The 24231-nt window shown below is 38.9% G+C and overlaps 1 protein-coding gene across 1 annotated transcript in view; it reads left to right on the plus strand.

Annotated features, from left to right (window-relative positions):
* Window positions 1-12770, plus strand: part of ECHDC1 (ethylmalonyl-CoA decarboxylase 1) — a 94115-nt gene extending 81345 nt beyond the window's left edge. Inside the window, exon 6 of the mRNA XM_069599018.1 lies at window positions 12458-12770. Within this exon, the coding sequence (XP_069455119.1) occupies window positions 12458-12605 (148 nt within the window). The 3' untranslated portion in view covers window positions 12606-12770. The remainder of the gene's footprint in view (window positions 1-12457) is intronic.
* The last annotated feature ends 11461 nt before the right edge of the window (window positions 12771-24231 follow it).

Genomic DNA, 24231 nt, shown 5'->3' on the forward strand with positions numbered 1-24231 from the left:
TAGCCATCCGTATGTCTTCTTTGGAGAAATGTCTATTTAGTTCTTTGGCCCATTTTTTGATTGGGTCGTTTATTTTTCTGGAATTGAGCTGCATAAGTTGCTTGTATATTTTTGAGATTAGTTGTTTGTCAGTTGCTTCATTTGCTATTATTTTCTCCCATTCAGAAGGCTGTCTTTTCACCTTGCTTATATTTTCCTTTGTTGTGCAGAAGCTTTTAATTTTAATTAGATCCCATTTGTTTATTTTTGCTTTTATTTCCAGTATTCTGGGAGGTGGATCATAGAGGATCCTGCTGTGATTTATGTCTGAGAGTGTTTTGCCTATATTCTCCTCTAGGAGTTTTATAGTTTCTGATCTTACATTTAGATCTTTAATCCATTTTGAGTTTATTTTTGTGTGCGGTGTTAGAAAGTGATCTAGTTTCATTCTTTTCGTATCTTCTTACTTGCAATGCTGTTGAATTTCCAACTCTCATTAACTGTTTAGTCAAGGTTCAAAAATGTTCATTTCTTATATGTAGAGAAATAAGTGCATTTTATTTTATTCTGTTTATCTGTCTGCTGATCTATCCATCTGCATGCAGAAATGGAATTAGTCTACAGGAATCTCACTAAAATGCCCTTATGGGCTTCGAGCTCTGTCTCAGCAGCACTGGTAGTGTTAGTCATTTCAGTGAATAGCTCTATCTTTCTTTGTTCAAACAGGCAGGATGTAGCTGCCCCAAGGCTCCTCTTAAGGTAAAGGGATTGGTGAGTCATTCCCTGTGGTTGAAACTCCAAGAGGAGAATTTTGTTGTTGTTCGGTCCCTCAGTCATGTCCGACTCTTTGTGACCCCAAGAACTGCAGCATGCCAGGCTTCCCTGTCCTTCACCCATCTCCAGGAGCTTGCACAAGGTCACGTCCATTGAGTCAGTGATGCCATCCATCTCGTCCTCTGTTGTCCCCTTCTCCTCCTGCCTTCAATCCTTCCCAGCATCAGGGTCTTTTCCAGTGAATCAGCTCTTCCCATCAGGTGGCCAAAGTATTGGAGCTTTAGCTTCAGCATCAGTCCTACTAATGAATATTCAGGGTTGATTTCCTGAGACATTACTTTGGCCAAGATGAGAATAGCAGGACAACTGAGAGAGGAGGCTGGGGCCTGCCCAGACCCCATATTAATAATGCTCATTCTCTAAGGCAGGAGACCTCCCTGACCACAGGCAGAAAGGCTCCTTGAAGGTCAAAGGGCTATGATGGGAAGAGATGCTATACCCAGAGGCCTCTTAAGTAGAATCCTTTTTAGCAAAGAGATTTGAGTGCACACAAGAGAGGAACCTGAGATTATACCAAATATGGACTCTGAACCAGGCAAATCAAAATGACTGACCAAAGGAAAATCAGAAGAAATGACCCATAAAAGTAATTCAGTTTTCCATGAGGGTTTGACTCAGAAACTCTGAGTCTGCCCTGTGTCTATCCACACGTGCTATACTCTTTTTCCTCCCAATAAATACTGGCTTCACTACATTCCATCTTTGTGGGAATTCTTTTCTGCAAAGCCAAAAAGCCAGGGCCCTTGTCACTGACCACTGGTCCAGTGGTTAGGATTTGCTCCTCTCACCGCCACAACCCAGCCTCTATCTCTACTTGGGAACTCAAGCCCCTCTTCAAGTCATTGCAGGCTGAGGCCATCTGAGATCAAAACCTATCTTTAATTTCTCTCTCTTATGCCCCATATTCACTTTGCAAATAATCTGTTGGCTCTTCCTTCGAAACACATTCAGAATCAGACTCCTGACCTCCTCTGCTGCAACCTACCTTATCTCTTTCAAATGGTTTACTGAAAGACATTAAATCAGAGTCCAACAGATTCAAGATATTTTTGTAATAATGTTACTATCTTTGGCATTCTATTTTGCTTCATTGAATCAGAGAGAAAGGAGTGGCAACAGAATACTAGGATCTGCTCACTATTGATAACTCTTTCCCCCAAGCATATAAAATGTGTTCATAAATACCACATATCTCAGGCACCCCTTCTTCCCCATACTATCCCTCCAACATATAAAAATGTTTGATGTTGTTAGTTTAGTGATCAAAATATTCCGTTTGGTCAGTTCTGAAGACATCCATGAAAATGTGCTTGTGAAAATCATAAGTGTTTCAGTGGAAAATGTGTTGAAAACCATTGCTGTAACTAGTTGCAGGCAGTGAGTTTCAGAGTGTTTCCTAGTGTTCCCTGGGGGTTGTTCAGATCCTATCAGAGGGTCCTAGAGGTAAAAAATTATCTGGATAATAATACATACAAAAACTCTAGCTGTCGTGTTTCTCCTTCTCTCTCTTTCTCCCACCCCTTTCCTTTGACTTGACCGCAGTGGAGTTTTCCAGAGGTCCCGTGATGTGTGACCATCTGTGTGGCCAACAGATTGATATAGAAGTAGATTCTAGAATTTACCTATATTAATTAGGCCAGGCACTAAATAAATTTGTAAAACTTAAGATAATACTGTTCTTTCTCACTGTTAACTTTGCTTTGAAAAGTAGAGTTATTTTTCAGGGAATATTTATGTACTTACTTTAACATTAATGGATTCTTATTTTAAATGACTTAATTGTAATTGAATTAATTTTAATGAATGTAAAGTAGTCATGAATATTTTAAACAGTTTTCAGTTTTAGTTTGGTAACTATTGATAGATTCACATATATAAAACTTCTTTTGAGGCTTCTATAATTTTTAGGAGTATTAAACGTTCCCAAGACCAAGAACTTTGAGAACTCCAGCTCTAGTATAGTCTAGAATAGTCTGGGACCGTTTTGTGCACCAGCCCTAAGCTAGATTTCTTCCCACATGCCAGCAATCATCTGATAACTGTGGACACAACTTTCTCATGTGTTTGGAACCAGAACAAACCAGATTCAGGAATGCACCCAGTCATTATAGCTAGCAGATGAATAGAAATAAAGCCAAAAGGAAGTTTTGGAAACCAAACTTTTCCATTTCCAGTTGAAGATTTTGCTTCAAGAGCTGATAGGTAGCTTGATCTCTGTCCTACTATCTGACATGTTGTTCAGTAATCAAAAATATCTACTCTTTGAGTAGAATTCCTCTGTAAATAGTAGCAGACTGGAAAGTTTTCCTTGTGCTCATCCTTTACCTAACATGATAACCAGTGCTCTTCCTTTGGCTCATTCTTAGTGTTTCTACAGCAGCCCTGGAAGCTACAGCTGAGTTCTGACAATTGTATGCTTGGGAAATAGCCCAACACAAAACAGTCCCTGAGTAAGATGTTATAGTTTGACTGTAAAGGCAAGCACACCTTTCCTAACCTTGACTGTATGTGTACATTATATAAGTATTAGTTTTTAGATGTCTTATATTGACAACATTAGCTATTATTTCCAAAGTTCATATTTGCTTCATTGGACATGACCTCATTGAGCATTATGTTGAATAACTACTCTATTTTATTTATTGGCAGAATTGCTTATTATTTTAAAGCTAGATCATTATTTTAATAGAACTGACACAGTGCATTCTGTTGCATAAAGGAAATAGCTTACAGTCATATGGGCAGGGCACAGATCTGGTATCAATAAAAGCCTTAAATAATTAAAATCATTTTTAGGAAAGTAAAAAATGATAAGAATCATAAAATATACATACAATAATCATGGTATTACTTTAAAAAATAATTTCAAGGCATGACAGTGTTAGTATTGAACCCTTTAAATATTCGGTAAATAGAAACTCTCTGTGTTATATAAAATGTTTGATAGCCCAGAAAATGATGACCATTTATTCAGTTATACATTTGGAAAACCAAAAAAATAAAAATTTCAAAATACTTAGAACTAGAAAAAATTAAGTCAAATATTTAGACATAGAACAGATTATAAAAAATTAAAATTTTATTAAAATAGCAAGAGAAATATTTATTTTATAAATATTGTTTGATTTAATAATGGTTTACTTTGAAATTAAAATTTCAATTCAAAATCTGGAAGGATGTTGTTGGAGATGGACAAGTTAGTCTTAAGTTTACCCAAATATGCTGGTAGCTCAGCTGGTAAAGAATCTGCCTGCAATGCGGGAGACCTGGGTTTTTCTCCCTGGGTTGGGAAGATCCCCTGGAGGAGGGCATGGCAACCTACTTCGGTATTCTCCTCTGGAGAATCCCCAAGGACAGAGGAGCCTAGTGGGCTGCAGTCCATGGGGTCACGAAGGGTGAGATACGACTGAGCAGCTAAGCGTGCGTGCACGCAGTAAAAAATAGACAGCGGCTAGTAAACAAGTGTACAGTGTGTGATGAAGCAAGAAAAAGATCTTAAGAAAGTCTGTTTTCAGCAACCAGTTTGGGAGGAAACTTGCATACTTGAAGAAAAAATATCTTCTCTCCACCTCTTCTACTGTAAAGCCAAGATTACAAACTGGCCACCCTTTTACCATAATCGGGCCGCAGATGTATATGTTTATTGCATTGTATTTTAAAAATCAGAAAATTTTACATCAAAATATAAAAGTTAAAAAAAAAAACCAGCTTGGGAAGAAAAAGCAAATCGGAAGATAGAGCAAGGCTGGACCCACATTTCCAGATGGCACTAATTGGCAGGAACAGAGGAGTGGCGGCCCCCCTGGTGCTCAGCAATTTGGCACAACTCTTCCTGCCTCCTGTGCTGTGCCAGCTTGCCTCACGCGTTTATGTGAGTGGCTCCAGTCCTGTAGCCATTTGAGATGAAAAACGCCAGATGGATCAAGAGTTTGATGTGAAAGATGAAACCATGAAATAAATCCGATGAAAACACAGGTGGATATTTAACTGGTTCTCGAGAGCTGGACTAACCCTTTGATTATTCTTGTTAATGAATGGTAGGCTCCAGGGGTTAGGGGTGAGTGAGGATTAAGTACTTCCTCACAACTCTCTATTAGAGTCTAGAGAAAGCAATCCTCACACCAAATTCTTCCCCACAAGCAGCCATTTATCCAGCAGTTTTTATGAGAAAGTTGGCAAAACATTAGGATAAATGCTGTGCTGTGCTTAGTGGCACAGTCATGTCTGACTCTTTGTGACTCCATGGACTGCGGCCTGCCAGGCTCCTCTGTCCATGAGGATTCTCCAGGCAGAATGCTGGAGTGGGTTGCCATGCCCTCCTCCAGGGCATTAGAATATATAGGGCTTCCTAAATTGCCAGCATCCGCTGGATCATGGAAAAAGCAAGAGAGTTCCAGAAAAACATCTATTTCTGCTTTATTGACTATGCCAAAGCCTTTAACTGTGTGGATCACAATAAACTGTGGAAAATTCTGAAAGAGATGGGAATACCAGACCACCTAACCTGCCTCTTGAGAAATCTGTATGCACGTCAGGAAGCAACAGTTAGAACTGGACATGGAACAACAGACTGGTTCCAAATAGGAAAAGGAGTAGGTCAAGGCTATATATTGTCACCCTGCTTATTTAACTTCTATGCAGAGTACATCATGAGAAACGCTGGACTGGAAGAAACACAAGCTGGAATCAAGATTGCCGGGAGAAATATCAATAACCTCAGATATGCAGATGACACCACCCTTATGGCAGAAAGTGAAGAGGAGTTAAAAAGCCTCTTGAGGAAAGTGAAAGAAGAGAGTCAAAAAGTTGGCTTAAAGCTCAACATTCAGAAAACGAAGATCATGGCATCTGGTCCCATCACTTCATGGGAAATAGATGGGGAAACAGTGGAAACAATGTCAGACTTTATTTTCTGGGGCTCCAAAATCACTGCAGATGGTGATTGCAGCCATGAAGTTAAAAGACGCTTACTCCTTGGAAGAAAAGTTATGACCAACCTAGATGATAGTATATTCAAAAGCAGAGACATTACTTTGCCGACTAAGGTCCATCTAGTCAAGGCTATGGTTTTTCCAGTGGTCATGTATGGATGTGAGAGTTGAACTGTGAAGAAGGCTGAGCGCTGAAGAATTGATGGTTTTGAACTGTGGTGTTGGAGAAGACTCTTGAGAGTTCCTTGGACTGCAAGGAGATCTAACCAGTCCATTCTAAAGGAGATCAACCCTGGGATTTCTTTGGAAGGAATGATGCTAAAGCTGAAACTCAAGTAATTTCGCCACCTCGTGCAAAGAGTTGACTCATTGGAAAAGACTCTGATCCTGGGAGGGACTGAGGGCAGGAAGAGAAGGGGACGACCAAGGATGAGATGGCTGGATGGCATCACGGACTCAATGGACGTGAGTCTGAGTGAACTCCGGGAGATGGTGATGAACGGGGAGGCCTGGCGTGCTGCGATTCATGGGGTCGCAAAGAGTCAGACACGACTGAGCGACGGAACTGAACTGAACTGAAATTCTTACCTAGGTGCTTCCCAGGTGGCTCAAGAATAAAGAATTCACCTGCCAATGCAGGAGACATGGATTCAATCGCTTGGTCTAGAAGATACCCTGGAGGAGGAAATGGCAACCTACTCCAGTATTCTTGCCTGGAGAATTCCATGGGCAGAGGAGCCTGACAGGCGATAGTCCATGGGGTTGCAGAGTTGAATATGACTTAGCAACTGAACAAGAAAATTCTTATATCCTAATTAAACAAAAGTAGGAAGTGTCTCTGAAATTTTTTATCCAATGTGCATATCTCAAATGCCATTAATTTCACCAAAGAGTTCACCAATAAGAACTCATCTCACCAAAAAAACCCCTTTTCCACAATTTGTATATTGATTAGCCAAAGCTCTAGCACTATTAGAGACAAACTCGCTGAATCATTCAGAGTCTTTGGAGTGCGGCCTTTCTGATTGAGTGCTAGTTAATCACCATGTGGATGGGAAATTCTAATTAGGACAAATAGTTACACATAAGGAGTAGCTTAAGCCAAGGAGCGTGTACCTCGTAGCTGTCTATGCTCAGGTTCTTCAAAGTGAAGTATAAGCACCACCACTGGCATTTTGCAGAAAAAGCCCTTTCCAAGTATAAAAGAAATGGAAGAAATTACAAGAGAAAAGAAAATATTTGATGCCACAAAAATGACAAGTTTCTGTACATCAAAAATACCTTAAATTAAAAGGGGAATGAAAAACTGCTGGGATTATTAGGAGCAGTTATTTCTTAAGTGAAATACACATTTACATGTTACACACGTGTGTGTTTCTAGTTTCCTCTTTGTCTTTTTATATAAATCTCATTGTGCAAAAAACAGTTACAAGAATTTTCAATAAATGCTTGCTTCGGACTAAGCAGTTTCTTTCACGCCAGCATTCTCATCTGGCTTCTATGCTATATTGCTGCTGCTGATTCTCTTGAGTGTTACTCTGTTGGCCACAAACCATCTATTGGTCACTGTTGAGGAAACCCCTTCCTGATCTTAAGCAAAGAAAATACTCCTGCAGTCCAAATGACTGAAGTTTTTATTTTATTTTTTTTGGAAAGAACAGTTTTGGGGGGATGTGTTTATTTTGTTTTTGAAGTTTTTTTTGCCATGCACCGGTTATCGCTGACCTGATGGACATGAGTTGGAGCAAGCTCTGGAAGTTGGTGATGGATAGGGAAGCCTGGTATGCTGCAGTCCATGGGGTCGCAAAGAGTTGGACATGACTGCAACTGAACTGAGTTATTACTCAGAGGTGCCGTCCATGACACAGAAGAATTCTACAACCTTGAAAAGCTCCAGAAAATAGCTTATCTTTCTTCACTGTTGCTATTGCACCTCACACAGCACACAGAGATTCCCAGAAGCCACCCCAGGCAAAAGTAGTTCTAGGATAACATCTTGGTGTCATCATGATGCCTTCAGCTCCAGAGAGTGAAGAAAGACCCTTCTTCTCCCAGACAGAGGCCCATCTCATTTCCTACTCTAGTATTAACCACTTCCTGGAATGACTGATCTTGAAAAATCCTTTCTGTTACTAAAAAATATCATGGTCACGCACCAAGGTTCAACTTGCATCACAATGTTGTTACTAAAAAATATCATGGTCATGCACCAAGGTTCAACTTGCATCACAGTGTTGTTCTGTATTGGTACAATTTCCAAAACCTGTGTTATTCAGTCATGCACTGGACATCTGTTGTTTAAGGCTGCCAAAAATCCACTTCCCCTTCTTTTGAAATGGTGCCCTGATCTTAACACTGGGAAAACTACTCCTTCACTATTAGTTGCAACCCTGGAATGATCAATCAAGATGTCCCCATTTCCCCTGGCCAAGGGATGGACACATGATTCAAGCTATACCAACCAGATCCTTTCTCTCCTTGGAATTTGAAGTTCATGTGGAATGTGGGGAAAGGTGGAAAAAGCAGATGGATCCACTCCATCTGGCTGTGACTTTTCATTCCTTTTCGTTTTCGCCATAGAAACTTTGGCTTCTGACTTTTCCAGGACTGACTCCGAAGTTGTGTAAAGATGTCCCATATTCGTCAGTCCTCCAATATATTCCTCTATGGTTTTTTCTTGTACCTAAAAGTCTAAATAATTCAAGTTCTACTCATGATTATATTTTTGTGTAAGTGTGCTTTTTCTCTAAACTTCCTGTTGTGTGTGTGTGTGTGTGTGTGTTAGTCTCCCATTCGTGTCCGACGCTTTGCGATGCTGTGGACTGTAGCTCGCCAGGTAACTCTGTCCGTGGAATTCTCCAGACAAGAATACTGTAGTGGGTTGCCATTCCCTTCTCTAAGGGATCTTCTCGACCCAGTGATTGAACCCAGGTCTCCTGTCCAATCCCAGGGGGATTCTTTACCATCTGAGCCACCAGAGAAGCCCAACTTCCTGTTACTCAGCTGCGTCTATCAGGATGGAATTCTACATTGATCTTACCAAGTCCATTCACCCATCTGGTCTACTTTTCTCTTGAGATGCTGGATCTATCCCAGCATGAGGTCAAGATCAGGTCATTCCTGGAATGTGGTTGGTAAGGTAAAATAACTCTCAGGACGCATTTTCAAATAATACTACTTTCATTTTTGATTTTCTATTGCTTCAAATCAAAAGCACTCTTTGTGTCCATGACTGAAAGAGAAGAAAAGAATGGAAATAATGACCAGAGATGTGGAAGGTCTTTCCCCTGTCCTTGCCACCTGGCAGGAATGAATAGGTCAATGCAAGTGTAATCAGAACTGAGGTTTATGAGTTCTGGGTGAAAAATTGAGTTTATCTTTGGGCAAGACAATCCCTTGTTTTGTATTAGACTTCTTAAAAATGTCTAAGTATTTCTTTAATCTCTTTGGTGGTGGTGGTCTAAAAGTTAAAGTGAAAGTGTTAGTAGCTCAGTTGTGTCCAACTCTTTGCTATTCCATGGGCTGTAGACTGCCAGGCTCCTCTGTCCATAGGATTCTGCAGGCAAGAATACTGGAGTGGGTTTCCATTTCCTTCTCCAGGGCATCTTCTTAACCCAGGGATCAAACCTGGGTCTCCTGCACTGCAGGCAGATTCTTTACCACCTAAGTCACCAGGGATGCCCCGCTGGTGGTCTATTGGCTAAGTCATTTCTGACTCCTTGAGAGCCCAACAACTGTAGACCACCAGGCTCCTCTGTCCATAGGGTTTCCCAGGCAACAATACTGGAGTGGGTTTCCATTTTGTACTCCAGGGGGTCTTCCTGACCCAGAGATTGAACCCATGTCTCTTGCATCACAGGTGGTCTCCTGCATTGCAGACAGATTCTTCACTGTTGAGCCACCAGGGAAGCCCTAATTGCTGTCATCACAGTTATAAATCAAAAATCTGTCTGTGAGATAATAGAAAAAATTAAGTTTATGTGTCTGCCTTGGGTTCCTGGCACAAAGCTCCTAAAATTCTTATAACTTCCTAAGTGATAATGAAACTAGGATTATCCTTTGTTCCAATATTTGGTGTTTGACCTTTTCCGAACTCAGAGTTCCTAAATCCCTTGGAATCTCCTGGGTGATAACAGTGTCTTTCACTCTAATGAGGTGACTCCTGACGGGCTCCTCAACGTGTTAGTGATGATCGTGTCTACATGATGAAGCCTTCATAAAAATCCCAAAGATACCAGGTACAGGGATCTTCTGGGTTGCTAAACAAAGTGGAGGTGCTGGGAAAGTGGTGTGGCTGAGAGAGCTTGGATGCCCCACACTACTTCCCATATACCTTTCCTTCTGTATCTCCTCCTTTGCTGTTCTTCTGTGTTCTTTGTCATACTCTTTTAAAATAAACTGGTAAATAGTCATTAAACTCTTTTCCTGACTTCTGTTAAAAGCTGTAGAAAATGAATGGAGCCTGAGGAGGTGGTTACAGGAACTCTGGTTTATAGCTGATCAGTCAGAAGTATAGGTAACAGCCTGGACTCTGGACTTGCTGTTAGCTTCTGAGGATGCGGGCAGTTTTGTGAGACTGAACCCTTACCTTGCGGCATAAGATGCTCTTAATAGATAGTGTCAGAATTGAATTCAATTGTAGGACACACAGATGGTGCCACAGAATTGCTTGGTGTTTGGAAAACCCCCACACATCTGGTGTCAGAAGTGTTGAGAGTCTCATACATACTTCCCAGTATTCATTGCAGCACTATTTACAATAGCCAGGATATGAAACCAACAAAATGTCCATCCACAGAGCAATTATTTGTTACAGAGAAGAACTGATTCTGACTCCATGTTGGAACTGTTTCTTTGATCTGCCTTTTGTTGCTGTTGTTATTATAATCATACATAATGGACTGCCTCAAAAGACCCTGCCCTCTGCCTGACTTAAAGTGCCTGTGTTCACCTCCGAGAGAGAGAATCTGACCCTGCCCGCCTGTGAGTAGAAGGGATCACCACACCCTTTCTAAAGGCTGGCCCTTCCCAAAGATGTTGTGCAAGACTGCAGACCCTTTTTACTTCACCTCCTCACTGCCTCTTCCTCTCTATTCTGCCTTTTGACTTTAGTTCTGCATTGCTTCTCAAATCTCTAGTTCTGTGAAAGGACCTGCATCCAGACCCAGACAAGATGATTTCTTTGAGACATTAGTCTGCCGTCTTCTTGGTATTCTTTGCCTCAACACCTCTGTCTCTTGAATTCATTGGCCTGTCATGTGGTGAGCAGAGCAAGCTTGGACTTGGTGAAAGAACGGATAAAGAAGAGGTGGTGCATATATACAATGGGATGTTTCTTGGCCATAAAAAGAATGAAATAATGTCACTTACAGCAACGTGGATGGATCTAGAGATTTTTGTACTGAGCGGAATAGACAAGAAAGATACTGAGCGAAAAGACAAAGCCAAGTATGTGATATCACTTATATGTGGAATCTAAAAAAAAAATGCTACAAATGAACTTGTTTACAAAACAGAAATAGAGTCACTGATGTAAAAAACAAACTTATGGTTGCAGGGGAGGGATAAATTGGGAGATTGGGATGGTCATATACACACTGCTATATATAAGATAGACAACTAAAAAGGAAGGGCCTACTGTAGCATAGGGAACCCAACTCAATACTCTGTAATGACATTTATGGGAAAAGAACCTAGAGAAGGGTTGACTTATGTGTGTGCGTAACTGATTCACTTTGCTATAGAGCAAAAACTACAGAGCACTGTAAATCAACTATACTCTACTAAAAATTTTTAAATGTGAAATATTGTGAGTCTGATAGTAATATGAGAGTAAAGGAGAAACACAGGAATAGTATAGATTTTCTTTACCTTAGCCATTATTCTTAGAAAAGCCATGTTCATATTTAATATATTGCATGTTCTACTCCTCCGTATGATTTTTAAGGTTATTTCTAAATTTCATTTAAAACCTGTTGGGATTATTTTAGATCATACTGGATCAATAGATGAATACGTTATAGAGTTACCTAGTAAAATCCAAGATATTCAGTTAAATTTGAAGTTCAGATAATCAAAATATATGTATATATTTGTATAATTCTTGTATGTATATAATTTTGTAGTATAAGTACAGCCCATATAGGGCTTCCATGTTGACTCATGGTAAAGAATCTGCCTACCATGCAGGAGACCCAGGTTCGCTCCCTGGGTCAGGAAAATCCCTTGGAGAAGGGAATGGCTACCCACTCCAGTATTCTTGCCTGGAAAATTCTATGGACAGAGGAGCCTGGTAGGCTACAGTCCATGGGATCACAAAGAGTATAGTACTTGGGACATATTTATACAAAACAGCCTTTTTATTATTCATTTGAAATTGAAGTTTAACTATTTTCTATTCTAATTTGATAACTCTGGCAATGTAATCTGGGAAGAAATGACATCTTTAAAATACTGTCACCATTTTCACAAATACTATATCCTCTCCATCTATTTAGTGTCTGTATCACTAAATTATTGTGGTTGTATATCTGTCTCATTTTGTTAGATTTATTCCTAGGTGACTTAAAATTTTTCAAGTTATTTTAAATGAGAAAATTTGTTACTGTCCAGAAATTCTATTAATTTTTGTTTAGTGATCTCATATTTAGCAGTCTTGTTGAACTTTATTAATACATTTGTCTATAAAATATCCTGAATTTTTGTATTTACAGTGCTGCTGCTGCTGCTGCTGCTAAGTCACTTCAGTCGTGTTCGACTCTGTGCGACCCCATAGACCGCAGCCCACCAGGCTCCCCCGTCCCTGGGATTCTCCAGGCAAGAACACTGGAGTGGGTTGCCATTTCCTTCTCCAATGCATGAAAGGGAAAAGTGAAAGTGACGTCGCTCCATTGTGTCTGACTCTTCGCAACCCCATGGACTGCAGCCTACCAGGCTCCTCTGTCCAAGGGATCTTCCACGCAAGAGTACTGGAGTGGGGTGCCATCGCCTTATCTGTGTATTTACAATAACATCACTTAAAAAGAATGAGCTTTATTTGCTTCTTTCTAATCCATATTTTTTTTTACCGTGTTTTAAAATAAATATACATATATTTAAATTTGGCTACACTGGGTCTTAATTGTGGCACGCAGGATCTTTAGTTGCAGCATGTGAACTCTTAGTTGCAGTTTGCAAACTCTTAGTTTCAGCATGTGTGATCTAGTTCCCTGACCATATTGAACCCAGGCCCCCTGCATTGGAAGCTCTGTTTTAGCCACTGGACCACTATGTAAGTCCTTAACCCATATTGGTTTTTTTTTTTTTAACTGCACAGAAAGGATCTCCAGTACAATGCTGGGAAGAAGTGGTCATAGCAGGTATCTTTGTCTTGTTTCAATTAAAAAAACATCATGTCTATAATTTTGTCAAACTTTTATGTTTATTGAAGGTCTTTAATAGATAATTCCTATCAGGCTAAAATTTTTCTATTTCTAGTTTGCTAAGAGTTAATCATTATTACACTGAATGGGTATTTAAACATCAAAAATACTTTCTGTATCAATAGAGATCATCATATGGTAGTTTTCCCCTTTAATTTCTCAATGTGGTAAATATAGTAACAGATTTCCAGATATTCATAACTTAGTCAAGGCATACACAGAAACAAACACATATAAACACTGGTGGATTCCATTCATTAATCATTTGTTTAGAGGGGTTTTTATCCCACGTGACATCAGCTTATAATTTTTCTTTCTTGTAGTATTTGTATCTGACTTTGGAGTGAAGGCTTTCTTGGCTTTATACAATGAAGTCATTAGAGAGGGGTTTCTGTTTTTACTGTCTTTAAAATAGTTTGTATAATTTTAGATTGATCTTTTCCTTGAAACAAAATTCTCAAACCTCAGCGTGCCTTGTGTACAGACTCCTCAGCTCTCACTTGGGATAGCTCATTTAGTGGGTGTGAAGTGGAACTTGAGAATTTGTGGGTCTAACAAGTTCTCAGGTGATGCTCATGCTCATGTTCTAAGGGCTCAACTTCAAAAACTACTGTTTTAAGTATTTGGTAAAATTTATTTATAAAATCTGATGGGCCAAGTTGTTCAGTTTTGTGTTCTTAAGTAATGAGTGCATTTGAAACTATTAATTCATTATAGATCTAATTCTAGTCTAGTTTTCTTTTGGGTCTATATGGAAAGTTATGTCTCTCTAAGAAATCGTCCACAATTTCACTTATGTCAATAGAATTATTCACGATAGTCTCTTATAATGTTTTAAGTCTTGGAGTTTGGGCTCTAGTTTTCAATTCTTATAATATGTGTTTGTGACTTTTCTCCAGTGGTGTGCTGGAGCTGGTTAGTGCCAGCTGCCCAGAGCCACTTATATGGTCTCTTCCTAATGTGTACAGTGACATGGTGTCGATAGATTAAAATCAGCAAAAGTGCAAATATTTACACTATAGGAATCAGAAATCTTACAACTTAGAGTCTACCTCCACCCCAGAGAGAGCTGATTAACCAGCATAACTCCCTCTCTCTTTCTTTGCCCACTCTTTTTGTTCCCTTTTCCCTCTCGTCTTCTCTCTTTTCCATCAAACTTATTATATATTTTTCTGTTTTATTCAGTTCAGTTCAGTTCTGTTCAGTTGCTGAGTTGTGTCCAACTCTTTGCAACCCCATGAATCACAGCACGCAAGCCTCCCTGTCCATCATCAACTCCCGGAGTTTACTCAAACTCATGTCCATTGAGTCCGTGATGCCATCCAGCCATCTCATCCTCTGTTGCACCTTCTCCTCCTGCCCCCAATACCTCCCAGCATCAGACTCTTTTCCAGTGAGTCAACTCTTCGCATGAGGTGGCCAAAGTACTGGAGTTTCAGCTTTAGCATCATTCCTTCCAATGAATACCCAGGACTGATCTCCTTTAGAATGGACTAGTTGGATCTCCTTGCAGTCCAAGGGACTTTCAAGAGTCTTCTCCAGCACCACAGTTCAAAAGCATCAATTCTTTGGTGCTCAGCTTTCTTCACAATCCAACTCTCACATCCATACATGACCACTGGAAAAACCATAGCCTTGACTAGACAGACCTTTGTTGGCAAAGTAATGTCTCTGCTTTTGAATATGCTATCTAGGTTGGTCATAACTTTCTTTCTAAGGAGTAAGCGTCTTTTAGTTTCATGGCTGCAGTCACCATCTGCAGCGATTTTGGAGCCCCCAAAAATAAAGTCTGACACTGTTTCCACTGTTTCCCCATCTATTCCCCATGAAGTGATGGAACCAGGTGCCATAATCTTCGTTTTCTGATGTTGAGTTTTAAGCCAACTTTTTCACTCTCCTCTTTCACTTTCATCAAGAGTCTTTTTAGTTCCTCTTCACTTTCTACCATAAGGGTGATGTCATCTGCATATCAGAGGTTATTGATATTTCTCCTGGCAATCTTGATTCCAGCTTGTGCTCCCTCCAGCCCAGCGTTTCTCATGATGGAGTCTGCATATAAGTTAAATAAGCAGGGTGACAATATACAGCCTTGGCGTACTCCTTTTCCTATTTGGAACCAGTCTGTTGTTCCTTGTCCAGTTCTAACTTGCTTCCTGACCTGCATATAGATTTCTCAAGAGGCAGGTCAGGTGGTCTGGTATTCCCATCTCTTTAAGAGTTTTCCTCAGTTTATTGTAATCCACACAGTCAAAGGCTAGTTTTGTAAAAAAATAATTTTTGATTATTTAATTCTCTGGTTTGTATCTTTGTTTCTTAGAGTAATAGATATTTGATCTTGGTTATAATTCTCCTTATCTATTTTAGGATTTATCCTATTATTTTTCTAAGTTCTTAGATGGATGATTGACTCATTCATTTTTAGTTTCTCTTGTTTTGTAACATAATAATTTTCCTCTGAAAACTGTTTAGATTGAACTCTACACATTTTGTTTTATGGGAGTCTAGTCATAATTCATGACCTAATATTTGATAATAAACACTGTCCATTATGATTTCTTCTTTGACTCATGACTTATCTAGACTCCTGCTCATTTAAATGCCCAGATATTTGTTACTATGATTTTTATTTGTTTATTTTTTAGGCTATACATTATTGGTTTTTCACTTTGTAGCAGAGTAGTTATGGAACACGATGTATGTTATTCATTCTGGGGCATTTGTTGAGACTACTTTGTTGTCTGAAACCTAGTCAGCATTTGAAAATGCCTCATTTGAGCTTGAAAAGAATGTGCATCCACCAGTATACTAATTTAGTACCTTCACTAAGTTATTAATTTTGTTGCTCACATCTTTTAAAAAATGTTTTAAAATTAACTATCAGTAGTAGTAGTGTTAAGTCATTCAGTATTGTCTGACTCTTTGTGATCTCTTGGACTATAGCCTGCCACGCTCCTCTGTCCATGCAATTCTCCAGCAAGAATACTGGAGTGGGTTGCCATGCCCTTCTCCAGGGGATCTTCCTGACTCAAGAATTGAATCCAGGTCTCCTGCATTGAAGGCAGATTCTTTATTGTCCGAGCTACCAGTGAAGCCCTAACCATCAGTAACTATCCATAACTGTCAGTTTCTTGGAGACAGGTGTTAAAATACCTGTCTCCATTGTGCAGATACCTTGTCACACTTCACTTTTCCTTTCTGCCTGCGAATTCCAACCTCCACTGATATATCTGATTGAATACTCCATGGGCTGAGACCTAGCTTCACCTTTGTTCTCTACTATCACTTTATTTCTATGTTTATGGCTCCTGGAGTTTTCCTGTCTTCTTTTCAAGCTGAAAGTTGTGCTAAGCCATTAAAAAAATATTTCATTCAGAATTTCCTTTCTTGTCAGAGGGAAACCATCTACACTAGCTAGGTTTGCTGTGTTTGTTCCTGCTTTTCTTCTGCTTTCCAATTCTGCCTTGAATTTCAACTAAGATAAATATTCCAACGTTTATGTTTACTAATTCCACTCACCTGTGTCTCCCTTATTTTCACTTACTGCATTCTTTTTTCTAATTTCTTGGATTGGACTCCTTGTTTTCTTGTCATTATTTTGTACTAATTTTGTAAAAGCACTCAAGAATTTTGACTTTTCCATGAAGAATTTTCTAAGGAGAGGTATATGCCCTGAATATCAGTTTCTTAGTTTTCATTTGTAGCATTGCTTTTTGTCCCTCTGCATTAGAAACCTATCTTTCAGTTTTGAACAGGATACTATGGTGAAGATAGTGGTAGAGAACAATCTATTTGGCACTGTTGAATAAGAGATCTGAGTTTATTTTAATCTAGAGAGAGATATATGATGACAAGAATGCTGCAAGGCAAAATTGACAAAAAAAAAAAAGGAAAAAAAGCCGAGAAATATCACATACACCTATTTAAAAAAAAATTTTGGGGGGGAGTATAGTTGATTTACAATGTTGTTAGTTTCAGATGTACAGCAGATTTAACCTGTTATACATATACATATATCCACTCTTTTTTAGCTTCTTTTCCCATGTAGGCTATTGCACAGTGTTGAGAAGAGTTCCTTGTGCTATTCAGCAGGCCATTATTAGTTATCTATCTTACATATGGTAGTGTGTATATATCAATCCCAGTCTTCTAAATTATCCTTACTTCCTGTAACTCCCAGTAACCATAAGTATATTTCCTACATCTGTAATTCTGTGTCTGTTTTGTATTTGTAGCTTTTTTTTTTTAAGATACCATATGTAGGTGATATCATATGATATTTGTCTTTCTCTGTCTGACTTACTTCACTTCGTATGACAATCTCTGCATCCATTCATGTTGCTGCAAATGGCATTATTTTGTTCTTTCTTACGGCTGAGGAAATTTTCTATGGTATATACACACCACATCTTCTTTATCCATTCCTCCACGTTGATGGACATAGAGGAGTGGATAAATGTTGCTGGACATTTAGGTTGCTTCTATGTCTTGGTTATTGTGAATAATGCTGCAAATTGGGATGCATGTATCTTTTCAAATTATGGGTTTCTTTGGATATATGCCGAGGAGTGGTTTTGCTGGATCATATGGTAGCTCTATCTTTAGTTTTTAAGGAACCTCCATACTTTTCTCCCTAGTGATTGTACCAGTTTACATCCCTACCAACAGTGTAGGAGGGTTCCCTTTTCTTCAAACCCTCTCCAGCACTATTGTTTGTAGATTTTTTGATGATGGCCGTTCTGACCTGTGTGAGGTGATACATCACTGTAGTTTTGATTTGCATTTCTCCAATGATTAGTGATGTTGAGCATCTTTTCATGTGTTTTTTAGCCATCTGTATGTCTTCTTTGGAGAAATGTTTATTTAGATCTTCCTCCAATTTTTTGATTGTTTTTTTTTTTTTTTTGGATATTGAGCTGCATGAGCTGTTTGCATGTTTTGGAGCTTAATCCCTTGTCAGTTGCCTCTTTTATAAATTAAATATCACATAAATCTTGATGAAAATCAAGTTTCCAGAGTTTCAAAGTAAATCTTTAAAATTTGTACTTCATACATCTATAAATTTTCAAAATTTAAAAGGGAAAATTGGCTTTTATTTATATTTTAAAAATTTTGTGAGCACATAATTTTTAAAAACTACAATTTAAAATTTTTAACTAGAACTTTCTCTTTCGGTCACAATGAACTAATAGAGAACAGATTGCCTTCAAGACCAGAAACCCACACCCCTTGCCTTAAACAACTAGAAAAAGAGACACATGGGAAATACATGGTTTTGGACATTGGACAGCAAATAGCACAGGACCATGACTCCTGAGAGAAGGGAAATAAACAGTGCAAGACTTATGTTTTTACCAGTTTATTCTCACAGTAGTTTTCATGCTGCAATATAGTTAGAGGAAACTGAATAACCAAGTCCTTACTAAATTGAAGAGAGAAAAAGTAAGAGTTTGGGAGCCTAAATTGACTAGAATTTGCTAATAAAATTTCTGAAGAGATAAAAAGCTGCACAAAAAGAGTTCCATAGATTTTTCAGAGGGATCTCTTGAGGTTTTAGCTGAAAAGCAACCTACGCATAAAGAAGAAAAACTATCTGAGGATCATAAAAAGAACTGTCATGAAGAAGTAAGCAGAATAATTCCTAGAGATCACTCACGGTTGGGGATTGTTCATGTTCTTACCAACAAGTGTGTAAATATCATACAATACAACGTTCATCAGATGATATTCTCCAAAGAGCATCACGTTAGTGGGACTACTTTAGCTCTGGACTGAAGCTACTTTGGACATTGTTCTGATGACCTCCTATTTAGCCTGTTGATGAAGGAGGGTGACTTAACCTTAAATAGTATGAAGTGGCCAAACACATGGCACTCAGCAATGGACAGAGGAGATTGGCAGAGGTTTACGGGCCACATACGCTCACAGCTTGGGAGTGGACGTGTGTGCATGCTCAGTTGCTTCGGTTGTGTCTGACTCTTTGCAATGCTATGGATGTGTAGCCCACCAGGCTCCTCTGTCCATGGGTTTCTCTAGGCAAGAATACTGGAATGGGTTGTCCTCCTCCAGGGGTTCTTCCCAACCCAGGGATTGAACCCAAGTCTCCATATGCCATAGAGGAATACATGGAGGGGGGGTGCATGTGGGGGCAAAGGAATCCCAAAGGGCCAGGGGAAGCAGTTTCCAGGCTGTGGAGAGGGAGGAAATCGTTAAATTGAAAGACGTCAATTACCAAAGCTCTCTCAAGCAGGAACAGATAATTTTAATGCTCCTACATCTGTTAAAGAGATAACAATTATATAACTTATATAATTATATAACAATTATATAACTTCCCACAAAGATAGTAAAGCTACCACTAAATTGATACCAAAACCAAGCAAAGTTGTGCCAAGAAACAAAATAAAACAATTAAGAAAACTATGGAGCAACATGCCTCATAAGCATCTATAAAAAACTCCAAACAAAAGTTTAGCAAACTGAGCCCCTAAATATATTAATTGGATAATATATCATAATGAAATGCGTTTTAGCCTAGGAATAGAAAGCTGGTTTTACAGAAAATAAAACAATGTATTCACTAAATTACAAGTTAAAAAAGAAAAATCATATCAAAAACATCTCAACAAATGGAAAGAATGCTTGAGAAAATTACATCTAGTCCTTGTAAAAATACTAGCAAAGAAATAACAGAAGCATACTCCCACAACCTGAAAAAGGAAATCTGTAAAAAAAAACAAAAACAAAAACAAAACCTACAGCTGATGTAATACTTAATGGTAAAAGAACAAATGTTTTTCCTCTAAGGGCAGGAACAAGGCATAAATGTTGGCTCTTCCTAAATTCGTCATTGGGAGGAAGGGCTACATCATGACAGAGTTGCATATCTGAAGTGAAATTTCCCTTGTTTATATCTGTAAGAATACATGCAAGTGACTAACTGTTTATTGCTCAGTGATAGTATGAATAGGGAGGTCACGAATAGGGAGGTCACGAATAGGGAGGTCACGAATAGGGAGGTCACATATAGGACGATTCTTTCCCAGAAGCCAAAAGAATACAACCTTTCCATGCTTTTTAAGAACTTTTGGTTACCCTGACAGTTTTTAACAAATGATGATTTTATTTTCAGTCCCAAATTCTACCTCACATTGATTCAATTTGAATTCAGTTCAACCAAATTCTACATAGTATTAGCCCAAAGTCTTTTTGTTTTGCTTAAGAGGTGATGATTTTTTTTAGGGAAGTTACATTGGAAAAAAACAAAACAAAACACTTGTCTGGAAATAAAAGTTCTGATTGTGATCTTGGTTCTGCCATTTAGGCAATTACCTTATCCCTTCTTAGCCTCAATTTCTCATCCAATAAATAAGTAAAAGGCTAAACTCAAAAGATTCTCTAACTTTCTTCCAGCATAGAGTTTTTCTTTTTTTTTAAAAAGAAGTATTTAACAGTATCTTTCATACTTTAATAGGCAAAAAATCACCCAGTGAATCTGTTAAAACATAGATTCCTGATTTCTGCATTGAGAATTTCTGATTCAGTGGATCTGTGGTAAAGCCAGATACTTTGCATTTTTGACAAATTCTGAGGTCAAGATTCTATTATGGTCTTCAGACTATACTTGGAGTAACACTGGTCTAAACTTTAGACATTATAGTTGCAATTCTGTTTCAAGACAATAGATGATAAATTTTTGGATTAAAACTAGTCAGAAATACTCCAGTAAGGACAGTGTTTTGAAGAGTTCATCGTATAAATATTTCTGTTGCTATAAAAAGCCAGTATTTATTGTTTTATATTATCATCTGGTTTTGGTTGGTTAATGAAGTACATGCTTAGTTTACGTGTATGCTTTAGCAAATTTAATCCCTTTTAGTGAATAACTTTTATGCACAAAGATTCTTGACTTGTATTTTGGGCTATATTTTAAGCACAGGTTAATGTCTTTAATCTTTCATGAACTCATTAGTAAGTGAGGGAGGCAGGCAGAAAACAAACAACTTTATACAAAGCATCAAATAAAAATGTTAAAATAGTTCTTTAAAAAATACAACATACCCCCTTTAAAAACAGAGGAGGATGAAGGAGAGATTAATTCTAACTGAAGTATACAGAGAAGAGCTAACAAATAATATGTTATAAACTGGTGACCAGATCCTGGTCATAGAGAAAGTAGAAAATTCTAGTGTAAGGGAACCTATAAAATAGATATGGGGAGGCCTGTTCATATTTGCTTGACTTTATCGGGTCTTGGTTGTGGTACATGTTACGTCACACAGGATCTTTCACTGCAGAGCAGGGGCTCAGTAGTTCCTCTGTCGCGTGTTCCCCAACCAGGGATTGAACCTTCATCTCCTGCATTGCAAGGCAGATTTTTAACCACTGGACCACCAGAGAAGTCCCTATAGGGACCTATTTTAAAGTCTCTTCTATATTAGAAGACTCACTTTTTGGGGTCTTTCTTTTGTAGTGCTACACAGATTTTTAAGTGTATTCCTTTTAAATATACTGGGGATGATCTAGAAATAATCCATCAAGCAGTCATTATGATCTTAAAAAGTCGCTTTTAAATCTATTGCTTCTCATTAACAGTAATATCTTCTACATTTTCATGTTAATGAAGATAAGCAAATAGATAACACTAGTCAAATCAAATTTGCAATAGAATGAACAATATTTCAAAAAATAAATTTTGGTGAAAAATTCAATGTAATGTGTGGTTTTTGCTTTAAGGAGAGTACATAATCATATGAGTTATACATATAAACTATCCACATAATATTCATGTAATTATATGAGTTGAACTATAAAATAAGTAAAATATTAGAAATTAAAGTTCCAGAGGTGAAGAGGTTTAACTGGATTCAAGGGCTACACCTGTAGGTTTTATTCTTTTATTTTAGTTCCCTACTGGCATTGTGATATTGAATTGTTATGGTATTCATAATGATTGGTATAATATGTTGAATGACTATGATGTGCTATCCACATAACATGCATTTTCTTGAATAATCCCAACAATCCTAGAAAATAAATATTACTAACTTCATATTAAATATAAAATTAAAAACTTACCTTTCAAATGGCATGGTGGATTTATACTTGACTCCAGAGTGAGTACTTTGCCCATACCACTTACTTTGTTTTGAATTATTCTATTTTCACCTTGGAAGAAGAAAATCCTGCTGATTTAATTACTAATTGGTCAGTACTATCAGCTTCCCTGGTGGCTCAGTGGTAAAGACTCTACCTGCCAATGCAGGAGACACAAGAAGATGCAGGTTTGATCCCTGAGTCATGAAGATCCCCTGAGCAAGAAATGGAAACCCACTCCAGAATTATTGCCTGGAAAATTCCATTGACAGAGGAGCCCGGCAGGTTACAACTACAGTTCATGGGCTTGCAAAAAATTGGACATGACTGAGCAACAGTACTGTTATCAGGCATATATCCACTTTGTGTGTGACTCCAAAAAAAAAAAAAAAAAAGTCTTTGCTTGTTTGGCTGCACCAGGTCTTAGTTGAGGCATGCAGGATCTAGTTCCCAAGCCAGGGACCGAACTCCAGCCCTTGCATTAGGGGCGAGGAGTCTCAGCCCTCAACCACTGGACCAACCACTGGACCAACCACCAAGGAAGTCCTTGTCTGTATCTTCCAATTAACAAATCAAGCAGGGACAGGGGAATAAGAGGGTGGAGGAATTGGTGGACGTGGAGCACATCTCTCTCCTTGGATACATCAGGACCAAATCAAGCAGAAAAGTTATCCTGATGGTGCTATATGTGGGTGCGTGCATGCATGCTAAGTCTCTTCAGTCGTGTCTGACTCTTTGAGACCCTATGGACTGTAGCCAGCCAGCCTCCTCTGTCCATGGGGTTCTCCAAGCAAGAATACTGGGGTGGGTAGCCATGCTCTTCTCCAGGGGATCTTCCTGACTCAGGGACCGAACCTGGGTCTCCTGCATTGCAGGCAAATTCTTTACTGTCTGAGCCACCAGGGAAGCCCCAGTGGTTCCTTTCAAATCACACCAACAAAGCCAGTCCTGCACTAGGTGAAGGCTTCTTTGCCTGAATTCCAGTTCCCAGTCTCCTTTAGTGGCCCATCTTCCCATTCTTCCTGAGTTCTGCTTTTTGTGTGTATGTATGCTCTTTCCTGTCTTGGTTTGTATATTGATCTGTCTTTATAAAATGTACTTTATAAAGTACATGCCTCTTTCATATGTGTGGATCTCTCCTTGTGATTGTGTCACCGTGTGAATTTTGTAATATCAATTTCCCGTTGCCTCTCTGGGATGTGTTTGTGCTTCTCTCTCTTCATACCTTCCTGCCCAATCCTTTATCTTTATGTATGGGTCAGTTTTTACGTGTTGAATTCACTTTCTCTTTTTTTCCTTTTCTGTCTCTGCCACTTTCTACTTACTTCTCTCACTCTCTCCCAGGGCAGGTAGTACAGCCGAGTGGATTAGAGGACATACACTGAAGTCAGATTGCCTGGGACCAGACCTCAGCTCTGCCGCATACTGTGAGATGACCTTGGACAAATATCTTCACATCTCAGAGTTGCAGTTTTCCCATTTGAAGTATTCAGATGATAATAGAGCCCAATCATAGACACAGACTAACTTCGAGATGGTCTGTCAAAAACTGTTTAGGACTTCAAGTTCCCCCACAGAACCATCCCTCCTGGAATGCCATCTGTCAGAGGTGTCACTCCAAAAGAAACCTTGCAATCCCTCCACAGTTAAGCCTGGATGGAGAATCTTTCTAACATATTCAGTCTTTGTGCCTTGGAAGAGAGAAAAAGGTTTATCAGCTTCTCTTCTATTCAAGATAACATATAGTCTTAGGCCAAGTTTCTGAGAAGTACAGGAGCCCCCAGGTTCATGATTTGGAAAGGAAGTGCTCAGAGGCCACAGGAAAGGGGCCACGTTACCAGGACAGGGAAGCGAAAGAAACCAGGGAGGAGCCTCACAGCCTGATTTGAGGGAATGTCACATTCTCCAGAATGCGAATTTCCCCTCAACATTTGTCCTGACTGGAGGGGGAAAGAACTGGGCTTTCATATTTC

This window comes from Ovis canadensis, chromosome 8, assembly GCF_042477335.2.
Source record: "Ovis canadensis isolate MfBH-ARS-UI-01 breed Bighorn chromosome 8, ARS-UI_OviCan_v2, whole genome shotgun sequence".
Lineage (NCBI taxonomy): Eukaryota > Metazoa > Chordata > Mammalia > Artiodactyla > Bovidae > Ovis > Ovis canadensis.